The following is an 18,373-nucleotide window of genomic DNA, read 5'->3' as shown; positions in this document are numbered from 1 at the left end:
ATTGTAGCAGCCCTCCTTGGTTCTCTACCTTCCAATCAGTGTCAGTGTCTGGCCTGACGGGTGGCCTGAGGCCCAGGTAATGAAAGCCAGATGTTTTGGGGTTGTTTTTGGTTGAACTGCTGTCTTAATCCTACATAAACTTACTCCATCCCCTCATAATGCATCTTCCCTAGCTTTACATTTGTCAGATGTATACTCATCCTAACTCAAGTTAAAATGTACAGACTTTTTGAGAGTGTAACGCATGTTGAACCACGACCTCCATTATTGATTAACCAACTGATCATGTAGCAAGTGGGGAAAGAATCTTTTTCCTTACTTTTGCTAGATATGCTTGTGGTTAATAAGCCACAAGTGTGACACGAGTGGAGAAAATCCTGTGATGTTCTTCCGATGAACCTGTTTCTATTTTAGAACGACCTCTTTTATTAAATCACCCTTCCTCACTGTAGGCAATTTGTTTGCCCCTCCTCCATATTGGTTAACCTCCCTCATGACATCACAGGTCACAGGTCACAAACTGTGTGAGCATCTGCAACTCGTATGCGTCCCCTCACATGATAAACTCGTCACACGCTCTGTAGGGTTTTTGAAATGCAGGAAGCTCCAGGCTTTATTTACCTGGTAGAGCATGAGCGGCTCGATGCTGTAACCCAGCATCTCAGCGAACTCTCTTGCGATCACTGACTTGCCGCAACCCTAGAAAACACAAAAAGACCAGAGATCACATTCACCATGTGTTCTACATGTATGTTGATACAGCGATACTGTACGCAAGTCGTAGTATCAAGAACACACCATCATATGAATAATATATCATTACAAAAAACAAATAAAAGTGCAAAAAGGTTTCTTCAGGTTAACAAATTAAGTAAATAAAAAAATGTAAACAGGCAGTGAAACAACTGTTTATATCTATATATTTCAATAAAACTATTGTTTTTGTATAATTTGAAAATCAACCGGATCACAAACTAAATATTATCATAAACCCATTCTGTGCTGGTGTGTACCGTACATTCTGTGTTAGCTACCTTGGCTCCTATCAGACAAAAGTCCTTCACCATGTGTGACTGCATCATCTCCGCCATCAGCTGCGATTGGCTCGGTGTGCTGATGAATGTAGGGCTACTGTTGGGTGGCCGCGGCTCCTTGATGCCGGCTGGAACCTGTTTTAGAGAGACAACAAATTGCCGTGAAAGAGCAACAAACAGCTTCGCCGTCCTATAAAAAGCTGTGGGGAAATATCTAAATTATAAATCACAGACTTAATCGGCTTCACTGACACACGACTGGGAACAGAATATACTGCATGTTCCAAAAAACACAGTGTTATTAAACAATCCACGAGATATACAGCACTGCAAAGAATTACTGCTGCACGTAAAAGACAATGCCACTTCAAAAAGCGAGTGAGAGTTATAGGTTTTGTTTGGCTGGAGATCAGCACCACTATTCTTAGAGGTCTGGAATATCTCTGTTCCCCGAAACCGCACACAATGACTCATTCACAAACACTGATCCAAGAAGAACAAAAGACTGATGAAGACGTTCCTTTAAGACGTTGTACAGAGTATCCCGCAGACGCTACCGACGTGTCTGCATGGACATCTCTGTGAAATGTCTGAGACACTGTAGTTAGACAATAAAAAAGAAAAAATATGTATTTTTGATTTTGGGGTGAACTGTCCCTTTAAAGTCCAAATGCACAATCAGAATAAAGCGCCCCATCGTCCCACGTTGTAGTTCAGTCTACCAGGTCTGCATAACATATTGGGGCTTTGGCTCTACACTGCATACAGCCAGTCTGCTGGTACCTGAAAGGTGATGTCCTTGTCCGCGACACGTAACGAGACGTCTGCATGGCCCTCAGGATCCTTCGTCCTGGACACACTCAAAATGGCGCTGGGAGCTGGCTGATGACGACCATCCAAAAGCTCAAATCTCTATGAAAGAGTGCCACAGAATGCATTTAGGCCAAAATGAATCCCTTTGAATGATGCGTCTTATCTTAAGTTCAGGCCATAACAAACAGGTGATAGTTCGGTACATTTCGACTGGTGGGTCACATCTTGACTTACACTGAGAACGCCCTCCACGGCGGTGCGCCCATCCTTGCCCAGCATGCTGTTGTAGGGGTAAAGTCTCTGGACCAGCTGCTGGGAGGATAGCATGGGGAAAGCATTCTGCAACAACAACAGAAGACACTAGCACCCATGGACCAACAGAAGTCTAGTTTTCTCTTTAATCCTCAGCTCTTCTTCCTCCCTCTCTAAAAAGGGACAGTAAGGGAGATTTTGGTGGGCCTGGATTCTCACCAACACATGGAGGGCAGGAAGCAGGTTGTCCACAGGGAAGTCAGGAAGGCCAAGGTTGGATGATTCCTGGGAGCACAGCGTGGTGGCAAATGACAGCAGCTGGGACACCCTGACACAAAGAATACAACCGAATATTACACATGAACAATACTGAGACTTTAAGGACTAATATTAACAAGTCAAACACAGCTTCAGTAGTACTTTTAGTTCACCTTTCTGCAGCAATGTTTGGTCCGACTGTGTACAACAGCTCCAACTGGTCCTGAAAAGAAAACCATATGTCAAGATGAGTATAGCTGCAGGGCGACAATCTAAGGAGACCAGCAGCGAAAAATGTGAAATGTTCAGCAGTAATGTGTCTTTCTAGTATTTTGTCCCATTTTTACTGCATGAGCTGCCTGTGAAAATTTATAGGGAATGTTTTATTATTATTCAGGGTGAGGAAAATAGGATCACCGGGGAGAAGGAGCTGGATGATTCAGGCGCTTTTCTCTCATCATGGAGACATTTTGTTGATGGGAAATGGTTGGTGTTAGATAATTTTTGAATTCTTAGGACTGACCTTAAACGGGAGGTAATAGACATCTCTGGCCTGGAAGCGAGAGCGGAGAGGAGGATCCAAGGGGTTGCCCTTGTACTTGGGGACAGGAAGGCCAAGAGCGATGACCCGAAAGTCCTCACTGACACGGACTATCTTCCAGCTGTCCATCTCCTCTTTGGTGTGCTCCTGCAACGCACCGAGGTACAAAAAAACACTCTGATCCTCTTCTGCCGTCTATAACGTGCTGTCATTTTACATATTTCATCTTGAATGCAATTTTTATGCAAATGCTGCGGGTATCCAGCTTTATGTAACATGTACAGACACAGTATTCATGACAACATCGTTTTTTTCCCCTTTAAACACAAGGAGAGCACTGTAGGAGTAGTGTGAAAATTCACTGCTTAAGTGTGGAGATTGAGATAGATGAGGCTCAATACACTGCAGCCTCCAAAGGTACAGAGGAGTCTTCAGAAAGATTATCATTATGTTATCTGGAACATAACGGATCAACGGTGGGTGACGTATGTCGGCACATGTGCGGCTCTGACCTGCAGCAGCTTGTCGTAACGCTCAGCTGACATGAGGAAGCGTCCGTCCTCCAGCTGCATCTCCCTGTTCTCCAGCAGGTTGTTGAGGACGGGCAGAACATTCCTCTCTGCTTTCTCCAGCCCCTCCAGGACCAGGACCCGACCCTGCGTTGCTGCCCTTACGGCACACTGGGGGGGACACACACATCAGAAGCCGAGGCTCGTCATTAGACCCGATCAATACAACAGAAATAATTAGAGAGATGCGGGAGAAGATGCTGGTATCAGGAAAACAGCAATCAGTTGAACCGCAGGCCAAATCTGCTGCTCCATTGTCCAGCGAGACCTCTGACCCTTCCTGAATGTTAACAGTGCTAATAGCATTTATACAAAGAGCAATCTGACTGTGCATCAGTTCTTACTGCTCTAATGATAAAATGACCTCGCCGTGAAGCCCTTCCTGAGGATGTCCTCAGCTTATTGTGTTCAGAACATCCTCCAAACCAAACTCCCAAAAAAAGTCTGAGCCGTTTTCGGAAGGCCTATTTTCTACCACCGACTGTGGGAGAAGAAACGTAGTTCTACTTGGTTAAGTTTCAACAGCATGTGTGTGTGTGTGTGTGTGCATTTGTTTTGCGTAGACACACAGTTCTGCAGAAATCAAAAAGCACGTCTGACGTCAAGAGGCAGGAAACGTTAGCTGTCTGGGTGCACCGCAGAGCAAGTGGCCATATAATTAGGTTAACATGTAAATACGTGGCAGGTTGTGTGGGAAGCAGAGCCATATAACTATAGTGAGGGCCAGATGCTCTATATTTAACTCTTGATCCATTTTCGGCACCAACTCTATAATCAGATAATTGTTAAAAATGTAAGTGACGCAGGATGGTAAGCGAGACTGCGTGAGGGGAGCACAGATAGGCCTTGTTCTCTGCCTGAAATGGAGATTAGATTATAGATAGTTGCATAAATAGAATAATGAAAGGATTAGGAGCATGAATATGAAGAGTGAAAGGTCTACAGTGATGTGTAAAGGCCATTGTCATTCCATAAGGCCCTGCACCCAATGCACCTCATGTACAGCATGTATGCACAAATCAGCTTCTGTGGAACTGGAACGCTTTTTTCCAAACTCGTTGCCGGTAAAACATGGACTAAGTGTCCATGTCAACAATAGGGTTCTGATGAGCCGTTCTGAAGCACTAGAGGCACTGAGCTCGCTGGTTTCAGGTCAGATGCAGCTCTTTTTATAACTGTAGCGGGGTCTTATTTGCAGTGTGGGTTTGAGGTAAGCTGCCTTACATACTGTAAGAGCCTCCTAACTGGAGAGAGGTGACTGGAGATGTCAAAAATACAACAAGCATGTGATTACAGCCACGTGACTTCCAGCCTTCATGCTAAAAGAAAGAGAAAGAATTAAAGAGACGAGAGTGAAGTGGAGGAACGAGAGGGGAGGAGAGTAAGCACAGGGGCCGACACGTTAAGACTGAATTTAGGGCTCCAAACCAGCACAGGGCCCCGAGGAATACTGTGATGTTCCAGTTAACACACAAACACCTCCTACGACACCCAAACCATTCTCAAACAGAACCGCTTGCTAATTTGCACACACACACACACACACACACACACACACACACACACACAGTTTCAAATACTGTAATGTGTACATTTACTGACTAATCCCACAGGCGCATACTAATATACACAAAACACAAAGTCTTATCCAATACACCAACTCATTAAAAAGAAAAGCACGTGCCAACAATCCATTGGATTTGAGGAAGACCAGAATCAAGCGAACCCTTCACAGCTATCAGCGCCGCCGGTAATGCTGTCTATTCATGAGCTGTTTCCTTGGAAACAATGGACACCTGCTTTCGTTTGGATGAGACGGTGGGAGGCTGAGGATCCCCAGGGAGCTGAAGGGATTGGCTGGTTTTCCCTTTGCCGCAGGAAACAGAAAAGAGGTATCGACCAGCCTTGGTCAATATATTACTATTACTATCACTGAGGGGACGGACGGGAAACAATTCAATCACTCAGAGCGATTGGAACCTGGGATACACCTTCACTGATGTCTGATATCGGGCCGATGCAGACTCTAATAGCTGGGTCGAGTATCGGTGAGGATGGAGCCAGGAGGACGAGCCGCTAGTGATAACACAGCCGAGTACATCTCCGAGTGTTTTGGACAGTGTGTTCTGCTATCAGCTAACAGATCTACCAGTGCATACCCTGCTGAGTACATCACCATTATTCAGCTGCAAGATTGTATGAAAAGGTCTGATATGATGACTTTGATTGCCTGCATACATCACAGCTGGTGTTCCAATTCAAATCAATGTTATTCGTGTAGCCCAATATCACAAATCTGCCTCTTAGTGCTTTACAATCTGTATAACATACGACATCTTCTGTCATTGGACCCTCGCATCGGAAAAACACTTTAACAGAGAAAGAGAAAAGAAGCTGAGGAAGGATCTCTCTACCATGATGGCCAGACGTGCAATAGATGTCAACCCGTATGATATAAATGATATATATATATATATATATATATATATATATAATCATATACATCTATTTTGAGGTTGAATGAAGTGTGTTTTACAATGCTTTACAGCCCATTGGTTGCATGGATCACTATTTATTGCTTCGCTCACTTTTGTTGGTTTGGCTAACAGAACTACCAGCTGTACCTCTCCGCAAGTCAGCCGCTGCTAAGCGGGCAGACGGTAACACGGTAAGACAGTAAGACAGTAAGACAGTAAGACAGGTAATATATGCTGCTGCAACAACAGCTGCATTTGCTTCTCTTCACAAAAGGTGTCATTGCATGAAAAACACAGCTGCTGCTCCGGACATCAAGAATGTCACTTTTAATTTCCTGTAACCTCTCCACTGTCACCGTCTAATAAAGGCAAGTCGAATGTATGCAGAGTGAGCTATTGAGCATCAACAAGAGTAAATACTGTGTTTGTCTAACGTGATGCCAGTCAAACGTTCCTCTGTTGTTACTTGACACCTGAACATCGTCGGCTCCACGTGTTGAAAAGCAGAATTAATGTTTTCCTGTTGAGCGAAGATCGTCGCTGACATTTCATTCTCAAAACATGCGAAACAATCGATAGGTAGTGTGGAGCGGATGATTCAGACAATCACACATGTAGATAGAAGTGAATCGGTAGTGAAACTACAACAGGTTTCTATTATTTTGCTATATTTTAACACAATTATGCAATCAAGGTGTCTTATTGTGTGGTGCCTCCACAATGACACCACCTTCCACAGAATAGACTGCAGATAGAACACATGTTTCCCTGTCCTACGAGGCCTATTCATGGATTTGACTGTAATGTACTTTCAGTCTCATGAACTGTGTGTCCCTTTCCTTAAGAAGAAGAAACACTGTTTTGATCACAGACAAAAGATGTCATTATTTTATATATATATATATATATATATATATATATATAAAAAATGGTAATACAGGCAATTACATTCAACAAAAAAGGCATCCGTGTTTTTCTTGAAAATGTGGAGTGCCAGTGCTTTCCCCTTATGGAACCCTACCATTCATTTTAGTAAATGGAATATCACGATGAGTCACACAACTATCAAATTAGAGAAATCAGCGAGAGCCGAACAAAACTGCCGCATCAGCAGGGTGACGGCCCTAATGCTTAATCTCGTTTGCACATAAAAAGGCCGTTTTACTTTCTATTAGATCACAGAACCACTCACAGAAGTGACGGCTGAGGTGCAGTGCTGGTTAAACGCAACTATACGCAGTACAGATACAGTATGTCAGCAGAGTATACTTACTTCCACTGAGAAATCTTTACATATTCATATACAGGGTTTAATGCGTGATCGGGCAGGTGGTAATAGATTTTTTTTTTCCCCGAGGTGATGATCTAAGTAGCCAAGGAGTGAGCCATATCGCTTCCTTCTCATCTCTGTTGATAGTTGCACATGCACAGTACCCAACAGGCACTCGTGAGGAAATCTGGTAAACACAAAGTTTATGAGCTGAAGCACGAGCGACATTTCCATTGTTCTGGAAACAGGAGTTGGGTGTGGGTAGAGAATGTGGGCAAAACTCAAGATTCATTTACTTAAAAAGGTTCCAGCCTAATTATGAAAACATTTGCTAGTTATCTGAGCGTTTCCCTGCTCCAGGAGACGAGGTTTAAGAGTAGAGTCTGAAGGATAAATGTGCAGAGAATACATTCTGAAAAAAGTCAGCCTGTTTCCATGGAGTGTACATTTGAGCTGTTATGCATCTTGTTTATTTTTACACAAAAGAAGTCATGTGCTAATTAGCTGTAGATAATGACATGACTGAGTTAATTATCATCATTCGTCACTGCTGGCTCCTTGAAGCCCGATAACAGGCTTTAACGATCAGGCTTGTTTTGGATTTTCCTCTTCTTTTTTTTTACCGGTGAGAAATGAACGGCCATGAACAGAGGAAAGAAAGTTCTCCTCGGAGAAACCAGTCGGGATAATGAGGAACTGCTGGTTTCCACGGTTACAAAGTACGTTTGCATAAAGGTTGATCGATCAAAAGGTGGCATGGAAATGAACAGGCTGGTGAGGGAGGGCGCCGCTGTAACTGAATTATTGTTGGAGTGCTGCACAGAGAAGGAGAGAGGACACGGCTCGGTTACTGTTCCCCCCCCTCCCTCGCTTAAAACTGATTAATGACAACCTGCTTTCAGTATTGGTCATAATATTTCTTCACAGTGTTACACAGTCGTTTAGCCAGAACCTGATTATTGTTATAAATTCTAAATTTGTGTTTTTTATTTCTATGTAAACACAAAACATTATGATGAATGATAAAAAAATGTTTCTAATGGCCTTTGTAAACCCAATGCAAGTGTCTAGATTACAAAATGTTTTAGTTAAATTATCTCAGTTTGATGGTATGTGTTGTGGATTTAAATGGGATTAGTTGTTGTTGTTGTTTTCTCCTGCTCCTTCTTGTCCTGCGTAGTGCTTGCTGCTCACATTCATTCAGCTCTACCAGCATCCCATAGATCGATCACAACATGCTCTCAATCCTTGTGTGATTGAGAATGACGATGAGTTTTTGCATCTTTACTTCCAGAAAACACGTCTGCAGCCGCGCATGTGTGAGAAACTTACAGGTGTAGAATTGACATGTCGATAAGTATGCCTCCATTAAGCAAGAGGCAGGGTACAGGCTGGAGAGGTCACAAGTCTATCACATATAGACAGGCATCCACATTCAAATGTTATTGTGGCAAATAACTGGGAAAGCAGATTCGACAGTGTGTGAATCAGGGGATCTACCTGGTCTATGTAGAAGGCCGTCCCGGAGCGGATCTCTCTCCTCTGTTTCAGGTCAGACTCTGTGGTGTCCCTGGACAGAGCGACATACTCTACTTCCCGTTTGGTCAACTCCTGATCAACAACAAGGGGAAAACTTCAGAACTTCAGAAACCCATGGAAGTTTTAGGGTTTTGTTGTAAAATGAAAATATGAGGAGAATTGTCATGAGCTAAAACCATAATAACATGTTTATAGGATCCAGTTATGAGAAAGGTTCATTCAAAATAAGGGTGAGACATTTCCAAAACAATCGATATTTAATCTACATCTCCAGAAGGAACAGCAAATCCTCAGGACATATCTATGATGATTGGATTATAAGATATATAGTATGATTACATTATAGGTGGAATTTAGCTTCAATTCTAAATTTTCCTTTTCTTTAAAATAAACATTTAAAATATTTCACAACAAGTCCATTCTTGGAGCAATTTTATGAGAGAAATCTTTATACCACACACGTGCGTGTTCCGTGTTTACTCACAAGGTACTGCATAGCTATGGATCGTCTCAGCGGTCCGGGGGGGCCAATGAGAAACACATCCTGGCCCAAAAGGTCTTTCTGCATGATCCATCGCAGGTGCTGAACCACTGTCTGAGGTAAGGAGTCTGAAACTAGCAAACACAAACAAACTAAAGTTTTAGTAACTTTTAGTAAGTTTTAACTGTTGCCACTGACTTCCTCTTATTTCATGCAGATATATATTTTTACAGACATCTCTAAAGAGGAAGTTACGTACTGTGTTTGACAGGAACAAGCTCAGGATTCCAGGGTGTTTTCAGTTTGTAGGAGATCTCTCCAATCGTCACCGTGTCGCCTGCAGACATCGGGGTAAACAATTCATGAGACGGTCTTTCACAGACAACTCTAGTGAAAACCAGGACGGTGCAATACCAGCTTCTATTGATATTTAACTTTTACTTGGTGTTAGCCATGGATGATACCTTTGACACAGTAACAACAGAAAAACACTGTGGTTAATATATTGCTCGCTCATGAACAGCCCTGGTTTGTGCCTCTCATGTAACTATCATTGTGAGCAGTTTGTATTGAATGTTAAATGAGCTGTTCCATAAAGTACACACAATCTGCGGACTAACGAGTCAGGTTTAAGTCGTCAAGATACTCGAGTGTGCATGCTGTTCTTAAGCAGCCTGAGAGCAGCAGTCCACTTTAAATTATGTGGGACAAGGTGGTTGGCTTAAAGTAAGACAAAGTCAGAAGACAGTCATCATAGATCTAGACAAAGTTAGGACCATTGCAATGGTCCTGGGACTTGAACGGATTAAAATGTAATGAAATATGTTGATACAACCTAACTAAATCCTGGGCACATAGTGTCCACATTCAGTTGTATTGAATACTTAAACCTGACTTGAATTATTCTGATTGATTCATTCAAGTCAGGTTTTGGACTTTAAGCCCCTGGCTTTATATAACAGGCCCCTGGTCATTGGATAAGTTTCAAATACAAACGATAGTGAGTTAGTTTAATGACTTGACGTTTGCCAATCACCTGGCTTTCACCTTTGACCTACTAGCTAGCTATGCTAATCACATACTTGTCATTTCGTTGTGCTCAACGCGCAACTAGCTAGGTTGAAAACCAGCAGTGTGTGAGCTAGAAATCACAGTTTCATTGCCGTCCAAAGTAGAGAAACAATAGCTAAGGTAAGCGCTAATTATTTATCTGGGCACTAGCATCTACCATTGACAACATGAACTCGTGTGTGACTACAGATTAGCTAAATTAGCTGTTTCAGATTGAAAACTATGTCAAACATGTCCACTGTAGTGGTACAGCTTCATACAAACGCTCAGTTTACCTGCAGATGTGTTGAGAAGTTTGACCTCATGAGTTCTCCACATCCAGCCGTCTCTCCCCAGAACAGCCCCCAAAATATTCCGCATTCTTCGGGCAGCGACGGCCGCTGCCGTGCCGCTACATAATATCTGGGTGTGCATCCTTAAACCATCTAAAACATAGTGTGAAATAAAACCCTCAAGCTATGTCCCGACCGGCCCTGTACCCATTTCATAATATATGTCGGCTCAGCTTGTAGGAGTCGGAAGATAATAACAGAGGGACAAATGGGACCGGAGCTAAAGTCTTCCGTAGTGGTTTCATTTCCTTTGAGCTTCGATGGTTCCGACCTCGTATTTACAACATTAGTAACATCGTAATGCGACTATAACAGTCGTTGGGTTGCTTTGCCATAGTGAATAAAATAGAACACTTAGAAGAATATGATTTTAATGATAATAATTCCTTGGGTACATTTATTTTTTGAACGTGTGTGCAGACTGTGTGTATGTTTGAGTAACAAAACACTTTTTTCACAATCTCATAGGCTAAAGTATGCCCCAACAAAAGTTATCGCTCCAAGAATGCGTTGATTTCATTTTAACATTTTAAACTGATTAATTTTATTATCGATCGTACAAATGTAAAAATTTATTAAAATTTCTATTAATATAATCATTTTAAAAAAAACTGTTGGGTCCCTTCTAACTCACAGCACATGATAAAATGAAGCCCCAGACTATTTGTCTTATATAGGATATCATTTTTTAACAATCAAATACAATATGATGTATTGTCTTCCTTGTTGTTGTCATGCTCCACATCTGCTACTGTTATGTTATGTTGTCTGATTATTATTATTATTGTGTTATAAGTGGCAGTTTGCTATATTCAAACACGAATAAAACATATTTTAATGTCGATTTATGTATATAGTGCAAATTTGACAACAAGTGATGCTTTACAAAAAACAACTTAAACAATTAAAAATAATTGTCAAAATAAATACACATGCTATATTTATTTGTTGACTTCAAGGAAAGTGCTCAGTGAAGGGAAATCTATCATCCATGATCTCGTGGATTAGCAAAGACAATACCTAAATCGATGACGTAATATAAACGACACACTCCCACACACACACACACACACACACACTGATTTACTCACATGCACGCCCACACATAGCGTGTACACAACCTCGAGTTTGTGCGCGTGTGATCCCCACCACCGGGCTGTGACCAAACCGTGCCGAGCAGCGCGCGTTTAAGCGGGTCTGACATTTATCACGTGGAGCGCGCCGATAGATAGGCTCGGCCCTCCAGAGAGAGAGGGGGAGAGAGAGGGAGTATAGCGCGGAGCGAAAGGACCGGAGCATGCGGGAGGAGAGCGGTGGCAGCGAAGGGGACGACAAGGCGAATTAAATCCCGTCTCTTCTGCGCGCTTATGAGTGGTGTAACGGCAGCGAGGCAGGTCGAGAGTCCCTCCACCTTTCCCTGATTCCTTTCTTTTGTCTCCCCGGAGCGGACACAGAGGTCCGGGACTATGGAGGATGTCTACCATTACACCCGCAGCCCAGCCTGGGAGGAACTGGTTAGTAACATTCAACACTGGATACTTTTTTCCCCTTTTTTTGTGTCACTCCGTTTCTCATTTCGCAACAAGTCTGCACAGAAGAACCTTATTACGATGCATTCAGGTCTAATAATGACTTCCTGAGCTTATTTTACACTTCGGAGGTGTTTCTTTCTCCGTAATATCCTGCGTTCGTGTTGCGTGTTTTCCTTCCCACTGCTGTGATTTGTATAGACTCAAAACCGTTCACATATTATTGTAGGGTGTCTTCATGTTGTAGGCAGTGTTGGTTATATATATTTATAAAAAAAAAAAAAAGAAGTCAAACGCATTGTCAATGTTCAGTAGTCTGTACATAAATGGCTCTAAAAAGATTTGTATTTAGATTTTTGGACAATTTGTGGTGACGTTTATTGTCAGGTGAGTACGGGGAAAGTCTTCTCTTCTCTAATTTGAGGGGAGATTGTTTTCACGTACCAAATGTGTTAGGCTACGCTGCCCATGTCCTTGGTGGAACCCCAATCCTACCGTTTTGCCCAATGCATTTAAAATGAATTTGGACTGCCAAGTCGAATAAATGTTGCTGCTCAGTTAAATCTAGAACATCTAGATTGTCTTTTAATTTGTTGGTGAAACAAACGACAAACTGCCCCACACACACACACACACACACACACACAGACACACACACATATATATATATATATATATATAGAGAGAGAGAGGTAGATGTCACTATAGAATAAAACAATGGATAAATAAATAGTAAATAGTGCCTAATTATTATATCATGATTACTCCCCTGAGTGTGCAGCTTTTTATTGATTTATTGTGATATTTATGTTTCGAGGTTAATTCAAACATTGTGCATTAAAAGTGTATTTGAGTAAGAAAAAATAATAATTGAAGTAGTTTAGTTGGATTACACTCCTACTTTTTTGGGGGGCTGTGCTCGGCTGCAGGGTTTGTGTGAAACAGCCGCTAGGGTCTGCCATGCCGCGGACATGTCCGCCGGTTAACGGAGTGGATGAGGCGGTCTTTAGCCTCAGTCTGAACCGGCTGGAGCCACAACCATCAACCAAGCAGGGACTGGAGAGAGGGGGGGTGTTGTGGAGCCCATCCCCACTGTACCGCGACATGCTACATCCCCTATGCGTTCACCAGCCCACACACACACGCACGCACACACGCGCGCGCACACACACTCCAGAAAAACACAGCCGTCTCCGTCGACAGTGCGAGAGATGACAGCGAAGAAAGACGCTTCCCAGCCGCTGAGCGGCTCTCGCCTCCAGGAGAGGAAGGGAGCGGCGGACCGGTTGGCGAAGGCTAACCCCGACTGGTTTTATCTCTCCCCTCGGCAGGAACCGGAGAAAGGGCCAGCGTCCGCGGCGGGGATCCATGCCCATGTGGTGGGGGCTGTCGCCGGCTCCGGAGCTGCGGACGAGTCGTCTGACAGCGAAGCGGAGCAGGAAGGCCCCCAGAAACTCATCCGGAAAGTGTCCACCTCAGGACAGATCAGGAGCAAGGTAGGACACCTCCGTCTCTTTGTCTTCCTAACTGAATATGAATGTTTGGATTTGGAGCTCCGTGTTTATCTGACCTACCTGCTGGCTGAGCCATTCAACAGTGGTGTGTGTTGTTAAGGCTTCTACTTTATCATGTGGGCTTATGCAGGACAAGACTGCAGGGCTCAGCCCACGACTTTATCTATTTTTAGATGTTGCTTGGGAAAAGAAAGTGTGAAATAGTTGAGAGAGAAAATAACAACTGCACCAAAAAGTTGTTTAAACCTGTTGCACTCTTTATAAGTTTAAGTTTAAGTGTGTAGGCTACCTACAAAGTAGAACAACTTTAGTAAGGATACAACTTATTTGATGTATTTTAGGAAAACACATAAATACATATTTCCTCCTCTTCTTCATGCAAATTGTCAGTTTTGACATGACTGCAAGTAAAGTGTATATGTGAAAGGGAGGATTTAAATCAGTTTAGATGATCAATAGTTTCACAAATAAAACAGAGAGTCCGCTGCATCCCTGCGTTTGACGTGCAGGACAGAGTAAGAGGAGGCTGCGCTAATTCTTACCTCTGACACCTTAGCTGTCTTGGCCCACTTATCTTGTACACTGTAAATGAGTGCCGTCCTCCCACACCAATAGATCCACTTAATTATTGACTGCCCCGCGCTACCCCGTCCGCATTATTCAGAATGGGGGTATATTTAGATACTTGTCCGGCCTGGAATGTCTGGCCATACCTTTCATATGCAAATCCCCCCCACCAGTGAGTGAGTGTAGTGCTTCCTAGAGGCTATGCTGCACGGCTGATAGAAATCATCAAGCAGTTTATAGTCTATAAATTGGAAAAAATAATAATGACAAATATCCACCCAAAGTTGATGGAGCCTGATTTTTAAAAAAAAAAACAACGTTTTTTTCTCACATCTGAGAGGCTAAAACCAGCAAATGTGTTGTTCTTTAACCTGATATATGATAAATAATAGATTACCAAAGCTGTGATAGACTGACAGTTACATCAGTGTTATGTTGCACTCAATCGAGAGCCAGCCTAACGGGTGATATAACATAGAAGGGTAAACACAGATCCAGCTGATCACTGTCCCCTCCTCAGCTGATGTTTGTTTTCATCGTGAGTTGACTTTTCCATGCACTCGCTCGGTGACTCTTTACTCACCTGTTGCCTCTGAAGTTTACGGCAGGAGTTTTAAAAGTGCATGAAAGCCAGGTCGATATGAGTCACGGGGAACACGCTGACTGCAGTAACGTACGTATACTGAGAGGGATGCTAATTGCGTCGGCTGGCCGAGAGCCCAGACCGACTTTATCCGTCCTGCCGAACCATAAACAGCGGGCTACATGTCACACTAGAAATACTTCATGCTGGTATCACAATAGTATGAACGCTTCCACTGTATTTGTATCGGTGTGTTTTAGCACGTTGTGCTACTAAAGGTCTCAGAGTTGTTGCTTGGGTCAGCGGGTTTTTTTTCTGTGTGTGTGTGTGTGCGGAGAGTTACTAATGGATCATGCAGGCACTGACTCACTGAGTGTTGTTCCACTGGGTTGTTTGCTCAGTGTGTGTGTGTGTGTGTGTGTGTGTGTGGACATGCATGTGTACGCTTGGCCATCACATTGTCTGTGTCCATCCCTCTCCGTCCACTATCTCTATCTAGGTCCTCTGGTTGCCACAGACAACCAAATCTTCCGTCCCTTATTGGCCGACTCCGTGGCATTTTTCCATAGAAAAAAATTTAATCGTTCACTTGAAAATTGCGCAGAAATAGGCATGCAATTTTATGAATTTCAAGATTATTTAACATTTTTTGTAAAATTCTTGAAATATGTTTTGTGATATTTTAACAGTGAAAGTCTTAGCCTCTGACAGAAGTGAACTGTAACTCCGGTGCTGTCCTTTTGTCTCTGTCTCTAGTCGGTGCAGCACATGATGCAACTGAAATCTATTTGTAGCTAACATGTCATCGTTAATAGCCACTTATAAACCCATCACGGCGAAATCAATATATTGGCAGCCGTGAATAGTTGTTGCTGTTGTTGTTGTTGTTGAACTGTTGGCGGAAGCAGAGATGAGATATTCGGTACCATTCATCCCTGCCTGATGTTCTTCTCTTGTCAGACAGAAAGTAATGGGATTTGACCGCACATGAAGGGAATTTGATGCTCTATCATTTGGCCACCAAACACTGTTGTTTCTCTCTTCCTCTATCGTGTCATGAATGCACTACACTTCTTATTGTAAAAGCATTTTAGCACAAAAACGTGTACGTAGTGCTGAAATATGTGAGGTGGAATAGTCTTTTCATAGCCTCTTCTCTCCTGTCATCTCCACTCAGCCCCCTCTCTGTGTTTTCAGGGTGTGCTGTTGCCGCCGAGGAGAGCTTATAAACTTGTGACTAATACTGTAGCTGTGTGATTGAAAGCAGAGCTGATGGCACACCGGAGCCTGCCGCTGCACAGGGGACTGGGAACAGTCAGCAAGCCTGACATGAGGTAATCCAGATCAGGTAGTTGAGGATGAGTTAGGCGGGATTTGGATGAGGCATCGTAGAGAATTTCCATCTTCGGTCCATGTGCCCCCATGCATCGGAAGAAGTGACACACTGTGACTTACATTTATGGGAAGCCAGGCAGAGATTTTGGATGAATACTCTCGGGTCTTAGCTTCGGATTGAGTCAATTGGCGGATGTTGTTTTGTGTATTTAAACTTTATTTAACCAGGAAGTCTTTTGAAATACTTGTTTGCAAGAGAGACCGGGGTCAAAATGACAGCGTTGGGTAGATAACACACTATCCACATGCTGATCACTGCCCATTTAATTTCATATATCTCAAATAGGTAAGCCTAAAAGTAGGAGGAACATGTACCCAAAGCCCTCGTCAAAGTGTTGTGGTCTCTGCCCACGCAGATGACTTGTACTTCCTATTGAGAAAGCAGAGGCAGACACTTGTTCCTCTTTTTTTTTTCCTTTTCTTAAAGCTTGCACTATACTTGCACTATAAAGACACTATACTTAAACAGGAGATTTGCCACATGATGATGGTTTGAAGGAACGAGACTTGAAGGAACACAATGCTATAAGGGGATCTCTACTTCTGCTGCAACGGCCTCGCCTACTACTTTGTCAGTCGGCCTTTCCCGCTCTCGCTTCTAGAGATATTAACTGTACATAATTACGTAGCATCATCCAGTGTGTGGCACTGAAGCGATGTAAAGTTGTGTCCTTATACTGTCCAAAGCTGTAGCTGAATCTAAATCAGGTGATTGTGGGTAAATTGCTGGCCTCAACAACATCACTTTACATCCCCTGCGCCCACTTGACACACGTATAACTAACTGCATATGTGGTCCAGTTGCACAAAGGAGATCACAGACAGGGGAATTACCCCTTCCCAACAACCGGATTGTAATTTTCCCATCTGCATGGTGAGATTTCAGCATGCGGTGGGAGTCGGAGGAGGAAGGGTACAGAGTAACAATTACACCCAACAGAGAGCACAAATATGCAAAGACAGCTACAGGAGAGGAAGAAATGGAGAGCAACACAGCGCTGGCCTATAAAAGACTTGATTGTTCTGGCTCCACAAGCACTCCAGTGTTATTCAAAAAATGACAAATGAGTCGGTAATAGAGGTATAACAGATAATAACTGCGTGGGACGATTCCGAAGACAGTGGGGCTTCTCTCAGCAGCCGGCAGTCAGCATCCACTAAAACGGAGGACAGATAAGTAAGCAGTCTTCTTTCTGGACTGACCAATTTCAGTCACAGCAGTTTAGTCTTATCAGTCATGAGTTGAAATTGCCAGACGGGGATAGCTCTTCTTCAGACAAAGCTGACGCGGATAAATATCAAAATGTCCTGCGAGACCCTGGTTCTGTATTAGTAAGAAGCTGCAGTGTTGGCAGGGAAGAAGCCCCAACATAAGCTCCCTCAGCAGCAGCATTAGTGGAGGCCTTATATATATTAAGAAACAGAGCTTTTGGTGGCAAAGACTCTTATACGTCTACCTCAGGCTGGTTGTCGTTCCAAAGGGATTTGTTTTTTGAGTTACCCCTAGAGCCAGTGTTTGGTTTGTCCATTCTGGGCTACTGTAGAAACATGGCGACTGGCTCCGTAGGTATGTATAAACGGCTCATTCTTGAATAACTAATACACAACTGTTATTTTCAGGTGATTATACACTAACGAACACATACTTATTAATATTATATTCCATTAGATCCCCATAAATGCTACACCATGTACCTTTTAAATGAATAAAGAATCAGTGCTTAATTACACATGAGTATAGGTACAAAATGTACAAAATTTCACATAGACTATTTATATATAATTACCTGAAAACGTTCTATATCGTAATATGTATTGTTATCGGGATAGAAGATTTTGGCCATACCACCCAGCCCTATGTAAGGCTGCAGCCAGTTAGCGTAGCTTAGCATAAAGACCAGAAACAGGGGGAAACAGCTCGTCTGGCTCTGCCCAAAAGTTAAGAAAATCTGCCCTACCAGCCTGTCTTGTTTATTTAATCCATACAGTTGCCTGGCAGCCTCACGGTGACCACGAGACTCCTGTAAGTCACTGCGTCTGGCCAAGAAATGGGAACATAACCCCCCAGAAAAACCACACACTTCAGTTTTTGTTTTGGATTTAATTGAGTTGACCATAAACATCCGTAAACAGAGTACAGATTTAGTA

General features: G+C 43.0%; 2 protein-coding genes across 7 annotated transcripts in view; one reads left to right on the top strand and one right to left on the bottom strand.

Annotated features, from left to right (window-relative positions):
• vwa8 (von Willebrand factor A domain containing 8) overlaps positions 1–12,530 on the bottom strand; it is a 50,411-nt gene extending 37,881 nt beyond the window's left edge. Inside the window, exons 1-12 of the mRNA XM_031873296.1 lie at positions 10,581–12,530; positions 9,494–9,571; positions 9,238–9,368; positions 8,715–8,825; positions 3,411–3,578; positions 2,881–3,045; positions 2,531–2,580; positions 2,319–2,427; positions 2,082–2,186; positions 1,818–1,946; positions 1,035–1,169; positions 622–699 (exon numbers count right to left, since the gene is read on the bottom strand). Coding sequence (XP_031729156.1) covers positions 622–699; positions 1,035–1,169; positions 1,818–1,946; positions 2,082–2,186; positions 2,319–2,427; positions 2,531–2,580; positions 2,881–3,045; positions 3,411–3,578; positions 8,715–8,825; positions 9,238–9,368; positions 9,494–9,571; positions 10,581–10,719 — 1,398 coding nt within the window. The 5' untranslated portion in view covers positions 10,720–12,530. The remainder of the gene's footprint in view (positions 1–621; positions 700–1,034; positions 1,170–1,817; positions 1,947–2,081; positions 2,187–2,318; positions 2,428–2,530; positions 2,581–2,880; positions 3,046–3,410; positions 3,579–8,714; positions 8,826–9,237; positions 9,369–9,493; positions 9,572–10,580) is intronic.
• dgkh (diacylglycerol kinase, eta) overlaps positions 11,763–18,373 on the top strand; it is a 52,794-nt gene continuing 46,183 nt past the window's right edge. For 2 of the 6 annotated variants that reach the window (XM_031873412.1, XM_031873410.1), the window contains exon 1: positions 12,861–13,662. In XM_031873412.1, the coding sequence (XP_031729272.1) occupies positions 13,285–13,662 (378 nt within the window). In that variant the 5' untranslated portion in view covers positions 12,861–13,284. Of the gene's footprint in view, positions 12,152–12,859; positions 13,663–18,373 lie in introns of those variants that run through there. The other 4 variants (XM_031873418.1, XM_031873414.1, XM_031873415.1 and 1 more) reach the window with 3 other exon arrangements.

The sequence above is a fragment of the Anarrhichthys ocellatus genome, unplaced genomic scaffold (assembly GCF_004355925.1).
Source record: "Anarrhichthys ocellatus isolate YVR2014 unplaced genomic scaffold, GSC_Weel_1.0 scaffold71, whole genome shotgun sequence".
Lineage (NCBI taxonomy): Eukaryota > Metazoa > Chordata > Actinopteri > Perciformes > Anarhichadidae > Anarrhichthys > Anarrhichthys ocellatus.
This window is presented reverse-complemented; position numbering and strand designations above follow the sequence as displayed.